The following is a 21,426-nucleotide window of genomic DNA, read 5'->3' as shown; positions in this document are numbered from 1 at the left end:
TGTAGGTTTAGGTTAGGTTAGAATTGCGACCCCCACACAAAACTGTTGCTAAGAAAGTAGGTTTAGGTTAGGTTGGAACTGCGACCCCCACACAAAACTGTTGCTAAGATAGTAGGTTTAGGTTAGGTTGGAACTGCGACCCCCACACAAAACTGTTGCTAAGAAAGTAGGTTTAGGTTAGGTTAGAACTGCGACCCCCACACAAAACTGTTGCTAAGAAAGTAGGTTTAGGTTAGGTTAGAACTGCGACCCCCACACAAAACTGGCTAAGAAAGTAGGTTTAGGTTAGGTTAGAACTGCGACCCCCACACAAAACTGTTGCTAAGAAAGTAGGTTTAGGTTAGGTTAGAACTGCGACCCCCACACAAAACTGTGGCTAAGAAAGTAGGTTTAGGTTAGGTTAGAACTGCGACCCCCACACAAAACTGGCTAAGAAAGTAGGTTTAGGTTAGGTTAGAACTGCGACCCCCACACAAAACTGTTGCTAATAAAGTAGGTTTAGGTTAGGTTAGAACTGCGACCCCCACACAAAACTGTTGCTAAGAAAGTAGGTTTAGGTTAGGTTAGAACTGCGACCCCCACACAAAACTGTTGCCAAGAATGTAGGTTTAGGTTAGGTTAGAATTGCGACCCCCACACAAAACTGTTGCTAAGAAAGTAGGTTTAGGTTAGGTTGGAACTGCGACCCCCACACAAAACTGTTGCTAAGAAAGTAGGTTTAGGCAGGGGCGGCTCACTCCGCGATCCTTTCACCGCGCTACAAGTACATGCCGGCGGCCGCGAGTTCGCGGCCCATTCAGTGACGACGACTTTCGCGCGGCGCAATAGAATTCAATGTCGTCTGCACGCGTGCGGTCCGTTTGTTAATGTAGGTAATAATTTAGAATGGCGGCGTTTTGTGAACTTCAAAGGAGTGAGCCTTCTGTACTTGTACTATTATATATTCTGTGGTTTAGGTTAGGTTAGAACTACGACCCCCACACAAAACTGTTGCTAAGAAAGTAGGTTTAGGTTAGGTTAGAACTGCGACCCCCACACAAAACTGGCTAAGAAAGTAGGTTTAGGTTAGGTTAGAACTGCGACCCCCACACAAAACTGTTGCTAAGAAAGTAGGTTTAGGTTAGGTTAGAACTGCGACCCCCACACAAAACTGGCTAAGAAAGTAGGTTTAGGTTAGGTTAGAACTGCGACCCCCACACAAAACTGTTGCTAAGAAAGTAGGTTTAGGTTAGGTTGGAACTGCGACCCCCACACAAAACTGTTGCTAAGAAAGCAACAGTTTAACAGAAACAGTGTAAGAAAACAGCAGCTGTTGCTGTTGTTAACTTTTTCATAGCTAAAACCGTTCTTAAATAACTTTATACCACCTTTTGTGGAAGTAAATGTCTCACATTCGTCATCTGTATCACTTGATTCACTCATGATTATACTTAAATACTTAAGTAATATCCGATATTAAGTAAAACAGTTTCTATTATACAAGTATGCACCACACAAACTTAATGAATAAATAAATATCGACCGTAATTCTACGCGTATACGAACGAATACCTCGATCGTCTACCCACTTATTACAATATTAAATAAACTCCAATGCATACCAACATAAAGATAACATTTTTGAAGTGTTCAATTTGCATGAATGCCTTAAATGTTAAAAATGCCATGTTTTGATTTGGATTTTTAATTATTTAGTAAATAGTCATTTCGAATAAATTATGATTTGGTAAAATAAAAAAATGTCAAAGTAAATGATGTCTATTTATATTTTTGTCAACTACTCAGTTTGAGTAAACAAGGTTTGTTAAAATAAAAAATGCCCAAAAAATGTTTTACCAAATGTTAGATTTGGCATTTTTTCTTTTGGGATAATATTGGTTGGCAATTAATCATTTTGATTAATTGAAGTTTGGTAAAATGAACATTGCCAAAGTAAGGAAATGTCTAAATATTTATTTGGATATCATTATTTTGGCAAATATGCATATGTCACACGATAAGTTGGGAAATGATGAGTTGCCTTTTAAATTTTTGGGAAACATTGTTTGGGATGTGAAAATCTGGCAAATAACTTTCGGTAATACATTAGTAACCCCCTTCAGTAATAACCAGATAAAATGAAACTTCAAAATTAAGCAGCTCTATGACTCTTGTTTATGGTACAAGGCCGTCAGTTTTTAGAAACTAATTTTAGATACTTATTTTTAAGGATTTGTGTTTTTTTTTCATAATGCATCACCGTCCATTATAGGGTATTTTACATTACAAGTTATTTTTAAAAGTCACTGAACAAATGTTGGTCAGTATAAGGAGTATAGCCTACCGTTTAAGTTTTTGCTTTTCTTGACAGTGCCCACCCGGTATATCGTCACTATTTAAAAAAAAACTTGTATCTTCGTCTGTCAATGAAAATGTATGGAATGCATATAGACTTACTGCGTTTTAACTTTGAGGAACAGCGTGAGATACGAGATTTTTTAAAAGTAGTGTCGATATATGTCAGGTATTAATGCTGAGTGTCGGTATGGATTATCATTATTATCAACGTTAATAGTATTTTATGCAACAGGCGTTTAAAGGAGGTCAAAAAAGACGAGTGGCGTGGTTAACAATTTGAGGCGAAGCTCAGTTAAACACCGTTGCATACAATACTTTATCTACGACCATGCACTTAGTTTTTAATAGTTTTCTTGAATAATTTTCGTGAAATTCACACAGTTTCCTGTATTTTGACGCAAAGGTTTGCACTGTCAGCTCAGCTGCCCAAAGCCTTCCCGCGCACACGGGCCGTATCGTTATAAGGCGTTGCCATGGTTACAGAGCCAAACAATGCGTTTTCAGTTTTTTCGATACTGCGCGCATGCGCGGAAAGCCGGCGGACGCTGGCTTTGGGGAATAGACTTTTATGTACGGTTTCAAAGATCTATGCACGACCCTGTAAATGACGGATAACAGTGCGGGAGTAGAAAAATAACTATTAACATAAACCTCCATTAATTTTATAAGTATTATAACGTCTTTAAAAATAGAGTTTTAATACCTTATTATATTAAATCACTTTACAGCTTGTTAACGAAATAAATGAACTTGCAACTTTGCACTTTACTCCAACACTGTATAAATAACTATAATTTACCAGGGAAAATAAACCCATTTCATAAGATGTTTTTATGGATTCAGGAAGGAGAATTCATAGCAAGGCGACTCAGTTTAAATGAAGAAGCCCTCTTCAAAGTAAGTAGATGTCTAGATGTTTTATTAAGATTCTTTTCAAGAACATTGTCGGCTGAGATATTAATATTTTCAATACAGGAAATTAGAAATAGGACCAACCTATTTCAATCATATTAAAGGCTAACCTAACCAATAGCCAGCTGCTCAATAATTAGTAGGTACAAACTTTGAATTTTTTGAATAGGTACAAAGCTGCATAAATTGCTTTACGACCAACAAGAACGTGAATGAAAACGTTTTTAATTTATTTTCCACGGAAAGTGGCTTAGTTTCCGTCAACAGGATTTCCTAAATTGCATCCCACTTACATTTCCGCGCGTCAAGTCTAGGGAGTATACAAAAACATGGTCCGTAATTTGCTAAGACGAATAACGTTTGATTTAATCCGGCACGTAGGGCCGGCGGGTCCGTCGATTTACTTTTATTGCTATTTCGTTTTATTTCGCAAGCTCGATGCTGTCTGATGTGGGCCTGTTTTCGGGGTCGTTAACGGCAAATGTGCTAATGTTTTTTACACGGTCGTGGTCTAACAATACGCGCTGATGCTCTCCAACGTGGACGACCTTATATTCGTGTTAATGCGGGACAATTAACATTTATGTTACGTATTATTTTTAAACATATTCCAATTGATGTGTAGGTATGCGTGTAATTTTCTTAAGTGGAGCAGCCTGGTTTTGATTAAAAACCAACTTACTGGAATTTACTAAAAATCAAACAAATATAAATATTGCTTTAACATAAAAATGTTGTCTATTGAATTTGAAAACGCTGGCAATGCCTTCATAATCCATGCATGAAAGTTGTTTAACTTTCAAAGACGTCTTTATAAGTAAGTACTAATAAATATACGAGTATTCAAACTAAATATTTAGAATCATTTATGGATAGGTACCGATTTTTAAAAAAGTAATTGTAACTAGACATTACATCTTCAATATCGCTCCGTTACAAGACACACCGTGAAATTGTCAAAGCGACTGTTTCATTTTGGAGGTGAAAGCAATTTCGTTTCTTTGTGAGATAGTATTGCCTCTAAGTAGGCGGAGTGCCTATATGTAAAGTGCTTGTGGATATCTTCTCTGCGTCGCGCGGTGAACGCACAATTCAAATAAAGGAAAATTGTTTATACTTTTCAAAGCACTTACAATATCATTTTACGTATAGAGAACAATTGATAATAAGTAAGAAGTTAAAGTACGGAAATTTAGAATAAATAATATACAAGGAGAATGTGAGTTTTATTTCTAAGTTTGTAAATCTTTTATTACCTATGTTGGAATTTGCGCTTCCGAAGTTCCGAAACTATTATTGTGTTTTTTTTATTACTGGAGGCCCCCCGGAAGACCTGATTGAACTAAAAGACGAAGCTATAAAGTGGATTAATTCTCTGGAGTTAGATTTATGAATTCTCTGTATTGTATAATATTGCCATACGATTAAATAAATTACTGGTAAGAGATAATTCACGTGCATTATAAATATGTCAAATGTATACGATACCTATCAACCGATCACCGGACCGACCGGTTCCCCTACTCCCTACTATTAAATTATTTCATTTGTAACTTTAAATTGTAGGGTTAAAATTCCAAGTTCACTAAAACGTACGTGTATTGTCCCTGTACAGGTCATAAAGTCAGAATTTAATTTAAAACTTTCTTTCAAACTCTACTTAAATATAAATATTCCTTAATTACCTACAAGAACGTACCTATGTAAAAGTATCACAAAAGTTGGCACCGCATTCGGAACGTTCCGAGCGTAGCAGAAACTGGGTGAGTCGTTTCGATTGAATCACTTTTGCAAATAGGCCTCATCACCGGCGGGCTACACGCTAAAGTGTACTGTGTTACGAGTTTATGCGATAGGAATTTATATTAATTTCCTGTGCCAGTCCGTCGGGAAACCAGTTGGATGCAGTCGCTGTGGCTAGCGCAAACACTGCGGTCGCCCGTCTGTTCTGACCTGTTCCAAACACTGCAATGGACATGCCCATATAAACTCGCACGCTAATTTTACCACAACCACGGAATTTTGTTTGGCAATTGAGACTTGGAGGACAGTTCATACTTATCGTTATAGCTTTAATGTTGTCTAATTTTAGCATCATTTAGATAGTATGTCCCTCACTCTTACTCAACAAGTGGCTTAAACCAATAAGGGCCCATCTATACGGTACGAGAACTCGCATACGAGTTTTATTACATTGCGGTATTTGATGGCTGTGCAAAATTGTATGTAACCTCAACGGCCCGCAATGTAACTAAAATCGGATGCGAGTTCGCAAGCCGTCTAAATCAGGCCTAAGTCTTTTAAAGCTCACTCGCATCAATCACTTTTTTGCTATAATGTTAATCACAATGCACGAATATATTACCTACATGTGGCATACAAACATTATGATGCCACTGCTCGTAGTGCTCGTGCGAAACCAATTACAACATGAACCAGTTTCGCCGAACAAAAGGGAACTATCAACTGACCGATCTGGGGCTAATAACGAGCGCAAACAAATTATTGAGCCCGACTTGTATTAGGACGATATCCGTCATAGCTAATAGGATAAATCAAACAGAATACTAATTGACGTTATAGTATAATCGTTAGTAATGACGAGGGAATTGGGGAAAGGAATCGCCATAACATGAAAAAATACCCAGATACAAAGAGCGTGTGCTAATTCCACACCAAGACCTATTTTAAACGAGAAGATTTTGAGAAGTTCTGTCGACCGCGCAGTTTCTGATTTCTTATATCACGTGATACCGCTGCGTTATCCAAGTGGGAAACTCCGTTTAATACGAGGGCATAAACTAGCAAACAAGTTTTATCTCCGTAAAGTTAGCGTCGCACCTTCATCCTTCACGTGCTGATCTCCTTCGCAACAATAAAGTAACGCTAAATCCTGCCACACCGGGATTACACTTTACAAGTATCGAACATGTTTAAATTGTTAAAACGTTGTTTCTTTACTGATTCGCTCTAGCAAGCTGTATGACGAAAACTTGTATTTAAACCCGATACACTCAACTTAAATATATGTATTCCTAACCTACCACCTATGTAGAATTGTAGATATTATGAAGAAAACTGACAACATTTGTCATGGCATTTCTATAATCTGCCTCGGTGGTCTAGCATTTCATGACAGGCTGCTAAGTTAACCCCTCTTCTGCTATTCAAAAAATCGCAGATTCCAACCTCGGTTACACAGTGTAGACCAGAAAAATTGTTAAAAAAAATGCAAATGAAAAATATGACCTAATTTTACTCACGGATCCGTGCCTGAGCAAGTGAGCATTTTTTTCGCAAGTTATTGCCACCTGACCCAGAGAGGAAAATGCCTTTTTAGGATAGTTCTTTGTTCCTCATGATGTTTTCCAACAAAAATAAACAATAAAACAAATAATAAAATACCAAGCTAAATTGGCAGTCATTTGGACAGGATCGCGGGTGCAAATGTTATTTTAAACGTCAAACGGCTATTAAAATCTTTGTTAACATATCTTGCAGGGTTAGCACATGATTGCCGCGAGTGCATGTTGCCGCGAGATAGACTACCCGTCCTTATGTCATTAATACAGTTACAAGAAGATACTGTGATTTATCTCGCGACGACATACTCTCGCGGCAATCATGTGCTAGGCCTATTGGTCAGACTCAATCAAGGGAAAATAAATAATATAAAATATGTCAAGTGACCATCTTACACAAATTAACCTACAAACTTCTGTGACATAACGAGCTTATGTGATATTCAGCTAGAGATCCGCCTGAAGAGAAGATGGGCCTTTTGCCAACATTGCTGAGCTTTTTAAGCCTTAAATTCTCGCTTCATGAAGAACCTCAAATCACTATCAGTAAACAACATAAAAGTCGCCCGCCGCGTCTGCCTGTGCGACTGCTCGAACAACCTAAGTAGGTACCTAGATAAAGGTAAAACTAGCTGTACGGTCCACATACCGCACATTGCCATCTCAGCGAAATTACTTACAATTGCGTAAAGCATTAGAATACGAGTCAGTTCACGTGCATAATTACCGCCCATCACGCGTGTTCTCATTAGCATTTTCATTCATTATTTCGCGCTTTTATACTTAAGGTATTTTAGTGACAATAAAGTGTTTCGGCAATAGTGAGTGTTATCATTACATCAAGCAACCAACAGAATACAACTGGTGTACGGAGCACTAGCAGCCCATACATCAATTTGGTCCTTCGAGTCTTTATAGTGTTTTTCGAGTGCCTAACGTGTAGTATCGAATCGGTTTGGCTGGCCTCCCACAAGCGGGTCTCACCAGTCAGATTGAGAAGGCGTCTACGCTACACCGGGCACAAGGGAACACTGTTTGATCAGCATAGCAGCACCAGCAGCTGCATCATAGAGCAGAATATCAGACCTTTACAGCAGTATACAGCTAAAATTTAGCAGCACCAGCAGCTGCACTTATTTAGCAGTTTACATCATAATCAGCATATCACAGCATATCAAAAGCAGTAAGCATATCATAGCAAAATGGGATCTACACAGGAAATGTTGGAAACCCAATCAGAGCTTATGGAAAGCATGAGCAAGTTTCTTGAAAATTTTAAAAAGGATGGACATGATCGCAAGACTCCTGACAGGATCCCGAGAAGGTTACAAATTCTTGACCGGTATTGGGAGGATTTTCAAGCAAACCACAAGAAACTTTGTGAAGGGGAGGATGTCGAGCATCCTTACTTTTACGACAATCAATTTGAAATCGCGGAGCAATTTTACAAAACCACAAGGCAGTACGTATGTACCTTCTTGAAGCAGGAACGTAAGTTAGCAGATATACCATCATTATCAGAAGCATCTATATCAAAGAGGGAACCATCACCCCAACCAAGTCATCGTGACAGGGCGGAACAACCCCGCCCGCCGGTGGCGGAGCAGCTCCAGGTACCAACTACATTGCAGACGGGGTCTACTCACAATAGTGACCCCGCTCCTATCAATACAGAAGCAACAGATACAACATCTCGTGGGTCTCTTAGCAAAACAGATGAGATGTTGCGTAAGCAAGCCAGCAATTTTAGAGCATTCGTCAGAACTGTATCAAACACTGTCTTAGAGCATCTTAACGAAAAATGGGAATTTGAGGATGCTCTCAAGACTCTACAAGCACGGTGGACCGCCATAGATACCCTTCACTGGGAACTTGACAGCATTTTAGAATCAAGAAATCTCACGTATGAGATGAATTACAACACTTATGAGATGCAGTTTAACAAAGTCAAGAAAGAAATAAACACCAAAATGTGGTCGGTCTCTCACAGAGAAAAGTCAACACCTAAGATGGAAATTCCAGTATTCAGTGGCAGTTATCAACATTGGACCTCTTTCAAGGACCTTTTTACAGAAGCAATCCACGCAAATCCATCGATCCCTAACGCCCAGAAAATGCAATTTCTAAAAAGCAAGGTGAAAGGGGAAGCAGAAAAACTAATTCAGCATCTACTTATCAGTTCGGACAACTATCATACATGTTGGGATATTCTAAACCATAGATATAACAACAAGAAGATGATTTTTCGTCTCATATCAACGTTTTACTCAGCATCCCAAACACACTGCAACATTCAGCAGCATCAATTAAGAAAATCCACGACACTACCAACGAATGTCTACATGCCATCAAAAACCTTGGAGTGGATATATCGACGTGGGATCCTATCATAGTCCACCTTCTCTCTCAAAAATTGGACGTGGAAACATACAATGATTACGTCGAGTCACAGAAAACGCCACGTGAATTACCTACTCTGAGCGAATTTTTGGATTTCTTAGAAAACAAATTCACATCATTGGAGTCATCTCGCCGCAAATCTGACCAGCCGAAATCATACCAACAGCATCAACAGCAAAATGAACCCTCAACAAGTAGCAAGAAGGGTCATTATTATAAAGCATTCAACACTAATCAGAACTCTAATTCATATTATAACAATTCATTTAAAAATGCAACAAACAATTTAAATGAATGTTATAAATGCCCACATTGTCAGAATGACCACAAGTTATATGCGTGCAAAGCATTTCTCGGATTACAAGCAAACAACAAACGGGAAATGATTGCGAAATATAATTTATGCAAAAATTGTTTATACGATCATAAAGGCAATCAGTGTCATTCATACAAAAGATGCCGCGTCTGCAATGGAAATCACAACACATTACTTCATGATGCCTACGGAAACCCGAACCCAAGCACATCGGGTCACAAAGCAATTACCGCCGACAGCAAAAAACCTTACATAGGCAACAGCAATCACGTGTATCAAGATGAATTTCCAGAAACTCTCTTAGGAACAGCATTAGTCAAAGTCATGACAAAAGATAATACAATGGTGGTCTTGAGAGCCCTAATTGACCCGGGAGCTCAGCCAAACCTGATATCAGAGAAAGCAGCACAAATTTTGGGGCTACCACGTGAACAATATAGTGGAGTCATTTTTGGCGTCGGTGAAAAGGAAAACAATTGCAGAGGCGTTTTGAACATAACATGCGCGTCTCTAGTCAATGACTACGTCTTTAACGCAGAGAATTACATTATGCACAAAGTCGCAAAAAATTTGCCCAACGAATCATTTCAGAAACCTACATGGGATTTCTTAGAAGAAATTCAACTAGCTGATGACCCAGACTTTAACATCTGCCGCCAGATAGACATAATATTCGGAGCAGTCATTTATGCAGATATCATGCTACCTGGTATCATGAGACGAGAAAAAAGCCACCCACTAGCACAAGCAACACAATTGGGATGGATTTTCAGCGGCAACGTCCAACCAATGAGATGCCACGTTGTTTGCAACAACATTGACGACATACACAAATTTTGGTCGGTAGAAGATATATCAGAAACTTCAAATATGTCTCAAGAGGACCTCGATTGCCTTCATCATTATCAGAATACAACGAAACGCAACGATGAAGGTCGTTACATCGTGAACATACCTTTTAAGGCAGATTTCGAAGAAAATTTGGGAGCCTCAAAACCTATGGCCATAGCACAATTTCGTCAACTCGAAAACAAATTCAGCAGATACCCGAAATTAGCAGAAGCATACAAAGATTTTATCAATGAATATTTATCATTAAATCATATGGCAGAGTGTACCAGCAATGAGATACCCAGCTGCTACCTGCCGCATCATAGTGTCGAACGGGAATCTGCAACGTCAGCACTACGTGTTGTTTTCAGCGCGTCAGCAAAAATGTCAACAGGCTACACATTAAATGATTTAATGTACCGAGGCCCAAATTTGCAGCAAGATCTTCTAAGTCTTATTTTGAAATGGAGACAATATCAATACGCATATACAGCAGATATAGCAAAAATGTTCAGGCAAGTGTTATTGAACCCTGAACATCAGCAATTTCAAAAAATAATTTGGCGGCCATCTCCAAATGAGCCGTTGCAAGAATACAAATTATTAACAATCACATATGGAACAAAATGCGCCCCATTTTTAGCAATGATGACATTGAGACAGTTAGCAACAGACGAAGGTCACAAATACCCAAATAGCAGAGCAGCAAAAGCATTACAAGAGGAGTTTTACATGGACGACCTCCTCAGCGGAAGTTTCACTTTGGAGTCAGCAAAACAATTACAATCAGATTTAATGAAGCTACTCAAATCAGGGGCTTTCATTTACGAAAATGGTCTTCGAATAAAGCCGAACTTTTAGAAGACGTCAGCAAAGCACAAAATCATGAGGAAGAGTTCAACTTCAAGCACTTACAATCAACAACAAAAACGCTCGGCCTCAAATGGAATCCACTTGAAGATCAATTTACATTTCAAATGAAAAACGACACTACAGCGCCTGCGAAGATACTTACAAAAAGGACATTACTCTCAGAAATTTCGAAAATATTTGACCCGGCAGGCTGGTACGCGCCTTTAACAACAAAATTCAAACTCCTGTTCAAACAAGTTTGGCTTAGCAATATACAATGGGATGATGAGTTACCTGACAACATCAAAGAGGAATGGGGGAAAACTCGACTTGATCTCCAATATATCAACGATTTCAAGATTCCAAGATGGTACCAGACTTCCGAGGCCGACCATGTTGAACTACACGGATTCTGTGATGCGTCAATGAAAGCATTCGCTTGCGTCATATATTGTAAAGCAAACAATCAAATCACACTGGGCGCAGCTAAATCAAGATTGGCCCCCGAGAATAAAAACCTCACATTGCCGCGACTAGAATTATTAGGAGCACAATTATTGTCCAAACTCATGGTCAAAACACAACAAGCATTGACAGGTCACCATATCAAAGTTTTTGGGTGGACAGACTCAACCGCGGTCCTAGGATGGCTTCAAGGAGACAGCGGAAGATGGAAGCCCTTTGTAGCAAACCGAGTCGAGCAGATAAAACAAGTAATACCATCAAGCAACTGGCGATATGTAAAATCAGCTGAAAACCCAGCTGATTGTGCTAGCCGAGGGATTTCCGGAGAGCAACTACAACAACATTCATTATGGTGGAAAGGGCCCGCTTTCCTTCCGTCATTCAAAGAAGAGCAAAACATAGATCATCCCGCCTTTATCACAGATCAAGAAGTACGTTCAACAAAGCAAGTCAACGTCACAATACGTCACAGCGACGACGACGTAATACAACACATATTGAGCAAATTCAGCAAAATGACACGAGCGGTACGTGTACTTGCTTGGATACTACGAGTGATAACGCGTCAAGCAAAACAAGAGCCCTATTTGACTACAACGGAGTTAGATCAAGCAAGGCAAAAAATCGTCAAATACGTACAAGAATGCGAATTTAAAGATGAGATCAACAGTTTGAAAACAGATAAGCATGTACATAAAAGCAGCAAGATTTTAGACCTTAACCCGTTTTTAGACGAACAAGGACTATTAAGAGTCGGCGGCCGAATCAAGCACGCACATATAAGCAAGGACAAAAAGCATCCCTATATAATTCCACATCGAGGCCGTTTAACCGAGCTTATAATAGACCACGCACATCGAACTAAGTTACACGGAGGCGCACGCCTAACATTGTCAGAAACTCGAAACCACTTCTGGATTGTTGGCGGAAACAGAGCAGTTAAAAAACAGTTACTACCTTGTGTGATATGCAAAAAGATTAAAGCAAAACGTCTACAGCAACTTATGGGAGATTTACCACATGCCAGGGTCAACCCTTCGCGACCATTTGAACATACCGGAGTTGATTTTACAGGGTATGTCGACATAAAACTTAACAAAGGTCGTGGAGTGAAAACCACCAAAGGGTATGTTGCCGTTTTCGTCTGCATGGCGACCAAAGCCGTGCACTTCGAACTGGTGTCAGATTTGAGCACATCCGCTTTCATAGCAGCATTGAAGAGGATGTCTGCCCGGCGTGGAAAACCTAGTCACATGTACAGTGATAACGGCACAAATCTGACAGGCGCAAACAACGTACTCCAGCAAGAATTAGCAGAAATACAGCAGATTTACAACAACGACTTCCTAACCGAAGTAAATGAGATGTCAATACAATGGCATTTTAATGCTCCCGCCTGGCCAAGTGCGGGGGGGGAGTGGGAAGCCCAGGTGAAAGGGCTTAAGTATCATTTACGTCGTGTAATCGGCGAGCAGAAACTCACCTATGAAGAATTTTATACGGTGTTAGCTCATATAGAGGGATGCATGAACAGCAGACCACTCTGCGCAATATCAGAAGATCCAGATGATTTGGACTACCTGACACCATCGCATTTCCTTAGCAGTGGTCCTGTGCTAACCATATTAGACACGGAACAGGACGAGCGAACAAGGTGGCACAGAACACAAAAGATACATCAAGACCTGTGGAAGCGATGGCAGTCAGAGTACCTCTGTCAACTATCAGTCAGAAGCAAATGGAAGCAACAACAGGAAAACCTTAAAATCAATGACATTGTTATCATACACGAACCCAATCTGCCATCTGGAAAATGGGCTATGGGCAGAGTAGTACAGTTACATCCGGGGAACGACGGCCTCGTCCGCGTTGTAACTCTAAGAACAAAAAGTGGGATTATAAAACGACCAATCGTCAAGTTGTCGTTATTATCAACAGATACATCATTAAGCACAGCATATAAATCAATGACGACGACACCACACCAATCAACAAGCGACAACGAAGCCAACAAACAACAAGCACAACAATCAAACGTGGAACCCACTGCGGAAAAGAAAAGGAAGACAAATCCACGGAGATCAGTCTTAGCATCAATGGCTTTATCGCTATTTCTATTTATGACCTTACTCACGACCGGACACTGCTACTATAACATTACGAAATTGAGCAAATCACTTTATTTGGACAAACTATCAAACATGCAAGTAATCCGAGACGAGTGGAAACTGGTCGTATATTACGACATGGGCCCCTACTGGGAAGGTTCAGAAACATTCGAAAAATATCTCAAGCAAATCGACAATGTTTGTTCTAAAACAAAAACAAAACACTTTTGTGACATAATAATGTTACAATTGCATCATAGCTACAGCGAATTACAATATTATAACAGCATGTTACTTAGTCAGCGTTTTGAATCACATGTACGGGAGCGTCGCGGCCTCGCGGACGGCGTAGGCTATATCGCAAATAGCCTATTTGGAATTTTAGATCAACGATTTGCCGCACAATACGAGAAAGACATCTCTATTGTCAAGAACAATCAGAAACATTTGGCACTACTATGGCAAAATCAAACATCGGTCGTTGAAGCAGAATACAACATGCTGAAAAGAACAGAAGAAGCAATGAACAAACAACATAAAGTTATCAACAAACACTTAAACAGTTTAATCAACGCAACTAATACACTGCAAACAGAGGTTCAAAACGCCGAAGTCATGAATGAATTAGCACTCTCGGCAATCATCGCTAACAACATGCTCAGCAAGTTAAAATCGATTCAAGATACATTGTTAGACACAATAACTGACATTCACCACGGCATGTTTAACATTCATCTCCTAGCACCTGAACAGTTACGTAACGAACTAAGCATCATCTCAGGGCAATTATCTCAAGACTTAGCATTGCCAATCAATAACATACAGACTGGTATGGCAAACATATATCATTTACTCAAGGTAAAGGCAAGAGTTACGCAGCGGTATTTGATGTTCGAGATTAAAATACCCCTGGTCAACAGAGAGAGCTTTGACCTATACAAGATTATAACGATCCCGCAACAATATCAAAACAAAACAGTCAGCATTAAACCAATATCCGACTATGTGGCCATCAACTTACACAAAGATGTGTATCTCTCTATGTCGGAAAAGGACATACAACAGTGTCTACGCTATGAAGACTATACTCGACTTTGTCACACAAAAAAGCCAGTATTTCATTTCAAGCCAGATGAAAGTCTCTGTATCAAAGATCAGATCACAAACAAATGTGAAACAACAATCACAGCATGCCGAAATAGCTGGACAGAATTAAATAAGTTAAACACTTATTTGTACTACTGTTGTGATAAATGCACTATGCGAATCATATGCGACGATCAAGTTACTGCAACACAGACAGAAAAGGCCGGGGTAATCGTACTCGGCCAGAGCTGCGTCATCAAGGGCGTGGACTTCACTGTATTATCACATAAGGACCAATGGAGTGAAATTAAGGCTACATCAGACATTTACACCCCAGAAATAGCTCAAATAAATCATATTTTAAATATTATATAATAAGCATTGTGTGCGAATTGTAAGTTAAGTATGTAGTACCACAAGTAGGACCTATGTAGTTATTCTCAATAGCTTTCACGCCCACCCTATTCGTTTGCACAAAGTTTTCCTTCAAGTTTCTTTGATAGTTGAATTGCTGTCAGACATCGATCGAAATATCAATGGAAAATAATAAGAAATGTTCTAAAGTCGACAGAGAGAAAGAAACTTCTTTATACGTATGTGAATAGCAGACTTCCTAAAATTGTGTATTACTGACCACAGCACCGAATTACTGTGTTTTTAGTGTTTTATTACCTTTAGTTTATTTATTCCTTTGAGGCAGCTTTTTACGTGTCGTATGAAGATACGGACTTAATTGTTTCTTATGAATGATTCCTGATTTCTCGGAAACGGACAGACCACAGTAACTACATTGAATCTGAATCTTTGAATGCCCTATTTTTGTTAATGGACTAGATTATGAAGACTTGTAGTCCTCCTAGATGTTGGATCGCTTAGGTATTTGTAAGCACGGTTCTTCTGCAATTTTTGGCACTACATATTTTTCTAAAAAAGACAGCAAATTTTAAAAATTATTAAAATTATTTGTTACATACATTTTTCAAATTTGTCGCCTTTTCTTGTTGCCAAGATTTGCTTGACCGTCTACATATATATTGTAGCTTTATGTTGACACTGTATTTTAATAACAATACATAAAATAAAAAACTTGCAACTTTTCACGTGAACAATGTTAAAATAAACGAACAAACAAATGTGACGGTTCCGCAACAAATTTATAGCTAACAGGCAGGCCGGCTAAGCGGCGCACATATAAGTAATCCTATAATTACCTCAGTTGAGAGGCTTCGTTTTCATTGGTCGTAAAGCTCGATGGCTGCACAACACCGGACCGTCCTATTGCTCTATAAACCGTTGGCTAATACAGATTACTACACTTTCATGCTAGATTTACTTAAAGGCTGAAAACATTCATCGGTGGTAGTAGACGCAACGATGTAGGAGTTTTAACGGTGTGCTGGAAATTAGTCTATTTCCTATGCTTTACGAAGAACAACTGTTACTAAGAACTGAAATAGAATACCAAAGCTTCCAGTGCCCGAGGCTGGAAATCACACACATCTGCCGCGATTGCAGAGCACGCTGCGCTGGTTCGGTTCTATGGGCACTGAATTGGAGGTATATACTCTAGGGTCGACACGTTCCTTTTTCGTCACGTTCCTAAATTTGTCCGATTCTGCTTTCGTCAGCCATTCTTTATTCGTCACGATCGTCGATGGTCTCTCTCAACTACGGTCAATTTCGTTGTTCATCTTTATCTTAATCCGTCTGGTTTTTTACTCCTCATAATCTTATTTCGGTATGTTCGATGTTAAATCTATGCTCTTGTGTTTTGTCATAGTCTTAGGTCAGTACCAACTTCTTCTTCTTCTTCGTCGAAACCTCATGACTGAGGGTCGTGACCACCATAAGTCGCTGTACGTTGCAGTGCTCTCCACTCAGGCCGATCTTTTGCCTTCCTAAAGGATCCCTGGAGCCCAACGCGTGTGACCTTCTTTATTGTGTTGAACCAGCGCGTGGGTAATCCGGCTCTTTTACGATGGCCCTCCACTGGTCCGACGATCAACGCCTTCTCAAGGCTACCAACTACCAACTAGGCCTAGTACCAACTTAGTATATGACCAATTACGAAATGACGAAAAACGATTGAGTCGAAATAAGAAAAAGGCCAACAAGTCATTAGGGTCAAAGACGATAATGACTACAGACTAAGTTGACGAATGAAGAGTGGCTGACGAAAGCAGAATCGGACAAATTTAGGAAAGTGACGAAAAACTAACGTGTCGACCCAAGATTATACCGAACTGGAGATCAATTTTCTTTTATAACTAAATATAGGAGAGTGACTACAATAAAATAACACATGTAAGTTAAAATACTTTCATTAGAAGATAGGCAAAAAAACAACATGTCTTGACAATATCTGATAAAATTTCGCCATATCAATTGAATTTATGTAAAGTTAAACGACAATTAATCAAAATTAGTGTCGTACCGTACGCAATGTCCCCAGATAATAAATTAATTAGGTCAAAACATAGCGAGCGAAGCGACGGGCGTCTTGGAACCCTGTAACGCAATATTACCATCTAATGAAACTTCCTGCGGGAGGATCCTACCTGGGTCTCTATTCAAAAGCGTTAATTGACATGGCTGTGATATTGCTTGTGATATTCTGTTAACCCATATCGGACGTAGGACCTTTATGTACAGCGCTTGTATGACCATCGCTTTTTTTAGTCTGAGACATTTCTAATGATAGTACCTAATGATTTACAGAGGGTATACTAATAGAGGCCAGAATAGAAGGTATGTCAGTTATAGAATAAATAAGATTTTGAATTAGTCGCATACTACTTAAAAGAAAAGGTAATGTTGTCTTTAAATAAAATATAAGGGTGTCCCGAGATTTTAGTTTTAATTACTTCAAATACATTTCACTCATTAGGATCAGTTGCGTAATTTAAAGATAGGCTAAGAATTATTAAAAATATGGAAGTAGATTTTCAATGAAGTCCAAGTTACAGAGGTCATAGATTGACTGTATCTCAGATACAGAGGTCAATTCCTATAAAATTCTTATTAAGTTCATATACATTTCAAATATAGTTTAGACAACAAATAGAAAATTGCAAAAAGTGCGGTAAAGAAAATTCATCACTGCATAGTGCAATATAATATGTTTGCTTAGATCTTTTAAACTACACAACGGATTTTGATGCATATTTTTTAAACAATAAAATGACTGAAAAGGAAGGTTTGTATTGTATGGTATGTATACACGAGCGATTCAATATTCCTTAAATAGGCGCAAACGGACGATAACGATATTTTAATTAACATCTGATGTAAGTATGTAGGTAGTGGTGCTACAAGAATTACTCTTTGATATCATAATACCTTTAATTTTAAATAAATCTGTACTCCACAGCGAAGCCAACATGTTCATTGTTCTCACTAATTAAATATTAGATCTTTACTAATTAGAGTTAAGCAGAATTATGTTACTTATAAGTAAGAAGCGCCTGGCATCCGTTGGTTCGTTGGGTGGACGACATTCGAAAAACTGCGGGGCACTTCTGGATGAGATTAGCCCAGGACCGGGATAAGTGGCGTACACGAAGGGAGGCCTATGCTCAGCAGTGGGCGATCAATAACTAAAATGATGATGATGATGATGATGTTACTTAACCTTAATAATACATTATCTGAGGCAATACTATTTATAGTAGGTTTTTAATCACACAACATGCATCATTGCTTACGATTAGGTTAATTATGTAGGTGATCATAAATTGTACTCACTAAAATTAAAATACAGAATGTATTTTTTTATAAACGGCAATATTTTCTGGGTATGGTGGGCTGGATTTTTATGGAATAGGAGGCAAACGAGCAGACAGGTCGCCTGATGGTAAGCGATCACTGTCGCCCATGGACACCCGAAACACCAGAAGTGTTGCCGGCCTTTAAGATGGGTGTACGCTCTTTTTTTGAAGGTTTGAAGGTCGTATCGGTCCGGAAATACCGCAGGCGTCAGTTATGCTTATGTTAAAAATAATATTTTTAAATATTTCGTACCATTTTACCAACCGATAAAATTTAAATGCCGCCATCTACATACTGATACTGACTTTTAAACCTATATATCCAACTATAATTATAGCTGATAAAACCGGACTATGCATAATTTTCTGGAAGTGTAGACTCCATCCGATTTTAACTGGGAACCTTAAACTTCAAACTAAGTATTTTGGAGATTAATAATGTTGGTGCATTAAACAAACATCATATCATTCTAAATTCATATACCATTACCGTTCCATTGGACTAAAATGTCACAGCATCAAAACGTTGAGCTGTAAGGAGATCTAACCATCATCGGAGCAATAAATCAGTTTCAGTTGCCACATGCCCTGCTCCACGAGTGTGGACTGCTCGATAAGCTAGACCCGAACTGGAGAGACGAATTGCTAAAGCCCTATCTGCCAAGCACCAGCGTACGTGGACCTATCTCGCAACCCTATTTACTGGCCATATTTACGGTCAAGAAAGTTTTCAAGGTGGAAAATGTCAGTTCTTATTACACTGGACGGTTCACCGCAATAACAATGTGTACTCGTACGTATGGATATATTATGTCCACGTGTTTACTGCGATGCTCTAAACTTGAACGCATTACGTTATTGCGTCGGTGAATAGGTACGGGTATAATATAATTTTTAAGAAAAAAAAACCGCCTTCCTTTGGGGTTCTGGTGATAAATACTTTCAAATGTTGGATTATGTTATCAATTCGTCTGTATATTTTTTAATGTTTGTTATTCGATATCTCCGTCATTTCTGAACCAATTTTGAAATTTGGATGATTCTGAAGTACTTACTGATGAGAATGATTATCAGAACGGAACTCTAACCAGGGGCGGCTCACTCTTCATCAGCAGGTCCACTGCACCAAATGTCACTGTTCTGGACGTAAGTGCATGCTGTTCTTATAAAAATACCAAAGTCACTATAAGTGTGCCATTCAGATTTGAGGAGTTCCATTCCGACCATCATCAGGAGTTCCACTGCACCAAATGTCACTGTTCCGTACGTAAATGCATGCTGTTCCTTTAAAAACACAAAAACCGGCCAAGAGCGTGTCGGGCCACGCTCAGTGTAGGGTTCCGTAGTTTTTCGTATTTTTCTCAAAAACTACTGAACCTATCAAGTTCAAAACAATTTTCCTAGAAATTCTTTATAAAGTTCTACTTTTGTGATTTTTTTCATATTTTTTAAACATATGGTTCAAAAGATAGAGGGGGGGACGCACTTTTTTTCCTTTAGGAGCCAAAAAACGATCTTAGTAAACCCTTATTCATTTTTAAATACCTATCCAACAATATATCACACGTTGGGGTTGGAATGAAAAAAAATATCAGCCCCCACTTTACATGTAGGGGGAGGTACCCTAATAAAACATGTTTTTCCATTTTTTATTTTTGCACTTTGCATTGATATACATATTGTTTTCAGCTTTCTAAACGGTTACTGAGATTATCCGCGGACGGACGGACGGACGGACGGACAGACAGACATGGCGAAACTATAAGGGTTCCTAGTTGACTACGGAACCCTAAAAATCACCATATGTATGCCTTTCAGATTTGAGGAGTTCCCTCGATTTCTCCAGGATCCCATCATCAGAACTGGGTTCTGAGAAAAATGGGACCAATCTGTATGCATATACATTCAATTAAAAAAAAAATTCTAAATCGGTCCAGTAACGACGAAGATATCGAGGAACAAACATTAAAAAAAAAAAAAAAAAAAAAAAAAATACAGATGAATTGAAAACCCCTTCCCTTGAGATTTGGAAGGCGGTTAAAAAGAAACTTGAAATACATATGTCTACTCGTACCTAAAGATGCTACTTTTCACTACTTATTAAAATAAACTATTTCAAAAGGGGGTCTGCGATATTTGTGTACTTAAATATTTTTTCAGTACAGATGGTATTTTTTTACGCACTAGTGCAAGAAGGGGTTCATTATACGAGTATGCATGGTCGAAACTTCGGAGTTCTATCTGTACTGAAAAACGTCGTACGATACACGTGCGAAAAGGAAATTCGTAACTCGTGTCGATTTAAAACACTCCCTTCGGTCGTGTTTTAATTTATCGCCACTCGTTTCGAACTTCCTTTTTTACACCCTTGTATCGTAAAGTACTATTTTGATAATAGGCTACTAGACTCATATCTAATTTGGCACAATAAATGATTGTCTTCTGTAATATTTGACATAAGAAACCAAAATTTAATGATTTTGGGTATTAAATGTGTACGGTGACGACATAGAATTCATGTCAAGTCAATCACTGACACAATGACCTTTATGCCTCTTACTTAAAGTTCCAGAAAGTGTTGTTTTCGCACTGAATGACTTCATTCACAGAAAATCTATAGATGACATGGCTGATGTTGTTTTTGCCTGATTACGTAATAGTTATTTGTTATACAAGGGGGCAAAGTTGTATTTTAACGCCGAGTGTGGAATTGAAAAACGAGCAAGTGAAAGGATTCTATAGTTGAACCACGAGCGAAGCGAGTGGTTCGAGAATAGAATCCTGAACTTGCGAGTTTTTAACACACGAGAAGTAAAATACATTTGCACCCGAGTGTAACACAAAACCTTTCCCCTCACTATAGCGAGGAAACTACAACGCAAAAAATGCATTTATCACTGCTTCCAGTAGTTCCACAGGTGGTAAATCATCTTTATTACTAGATTCACCTACTTTTAGCAATTTTAACCCATTAACGGCTGAATTTTTTTCATGTCTCCGATTTTGATGATTTTCATATATGTTATTATACTGAACTTAAGAAATAAAAA

General features: G+C 38.7%; 1 protein-coding gene across 1 annotated transcript in view; it reads left to right on the top strand.

Moving 5' to 3' along the window:
• Window positions 1-13,365, top strand: part of LOC125235584 — a 68,283-nt gene extending 54,918 nt beyond the window's left edge. The window contains exons 2-4 of the mRNA XM_048142182.1: window positions 12,490-12,770; window positions 12,891-13,286; window positions 13,354-13,365. Coding sequence (XP_047998139.1) covers window positions 12,490-12,770; window positions 12,891-13,286; window positions 13,354-13,365 — 689 coding nt within the window. The remainder of the gene's footprint in view (window positions 1-12,489; window positions 12,771-12,890; window positions 13,287-13,353) is intronic.
• Window positions 13,366-21,426: the final 8,061 nt, after the last annotated feature.

The sequence above is a fragment of the Leguminivora glycinivorella genome, chromosome 2 (genome assembly GCF_023078275.1).
Source record: "Leguminivora glycinivorella isolate SPB_JAAS2020 chromosome 2, LegGlyc_1.1, whole genome shotgun sequence".
In the NCBI taxonomy this organism is placed as follows: Eukaryota; Metazoa; Arthropoda; class Insecta; order Lepidoptera; family Tortricidae; genus Leguminivora; species Leguminivora glycinivorella.
This window is presented reverse-complemented; position numbering and strand designations above follow the sequence as displayed.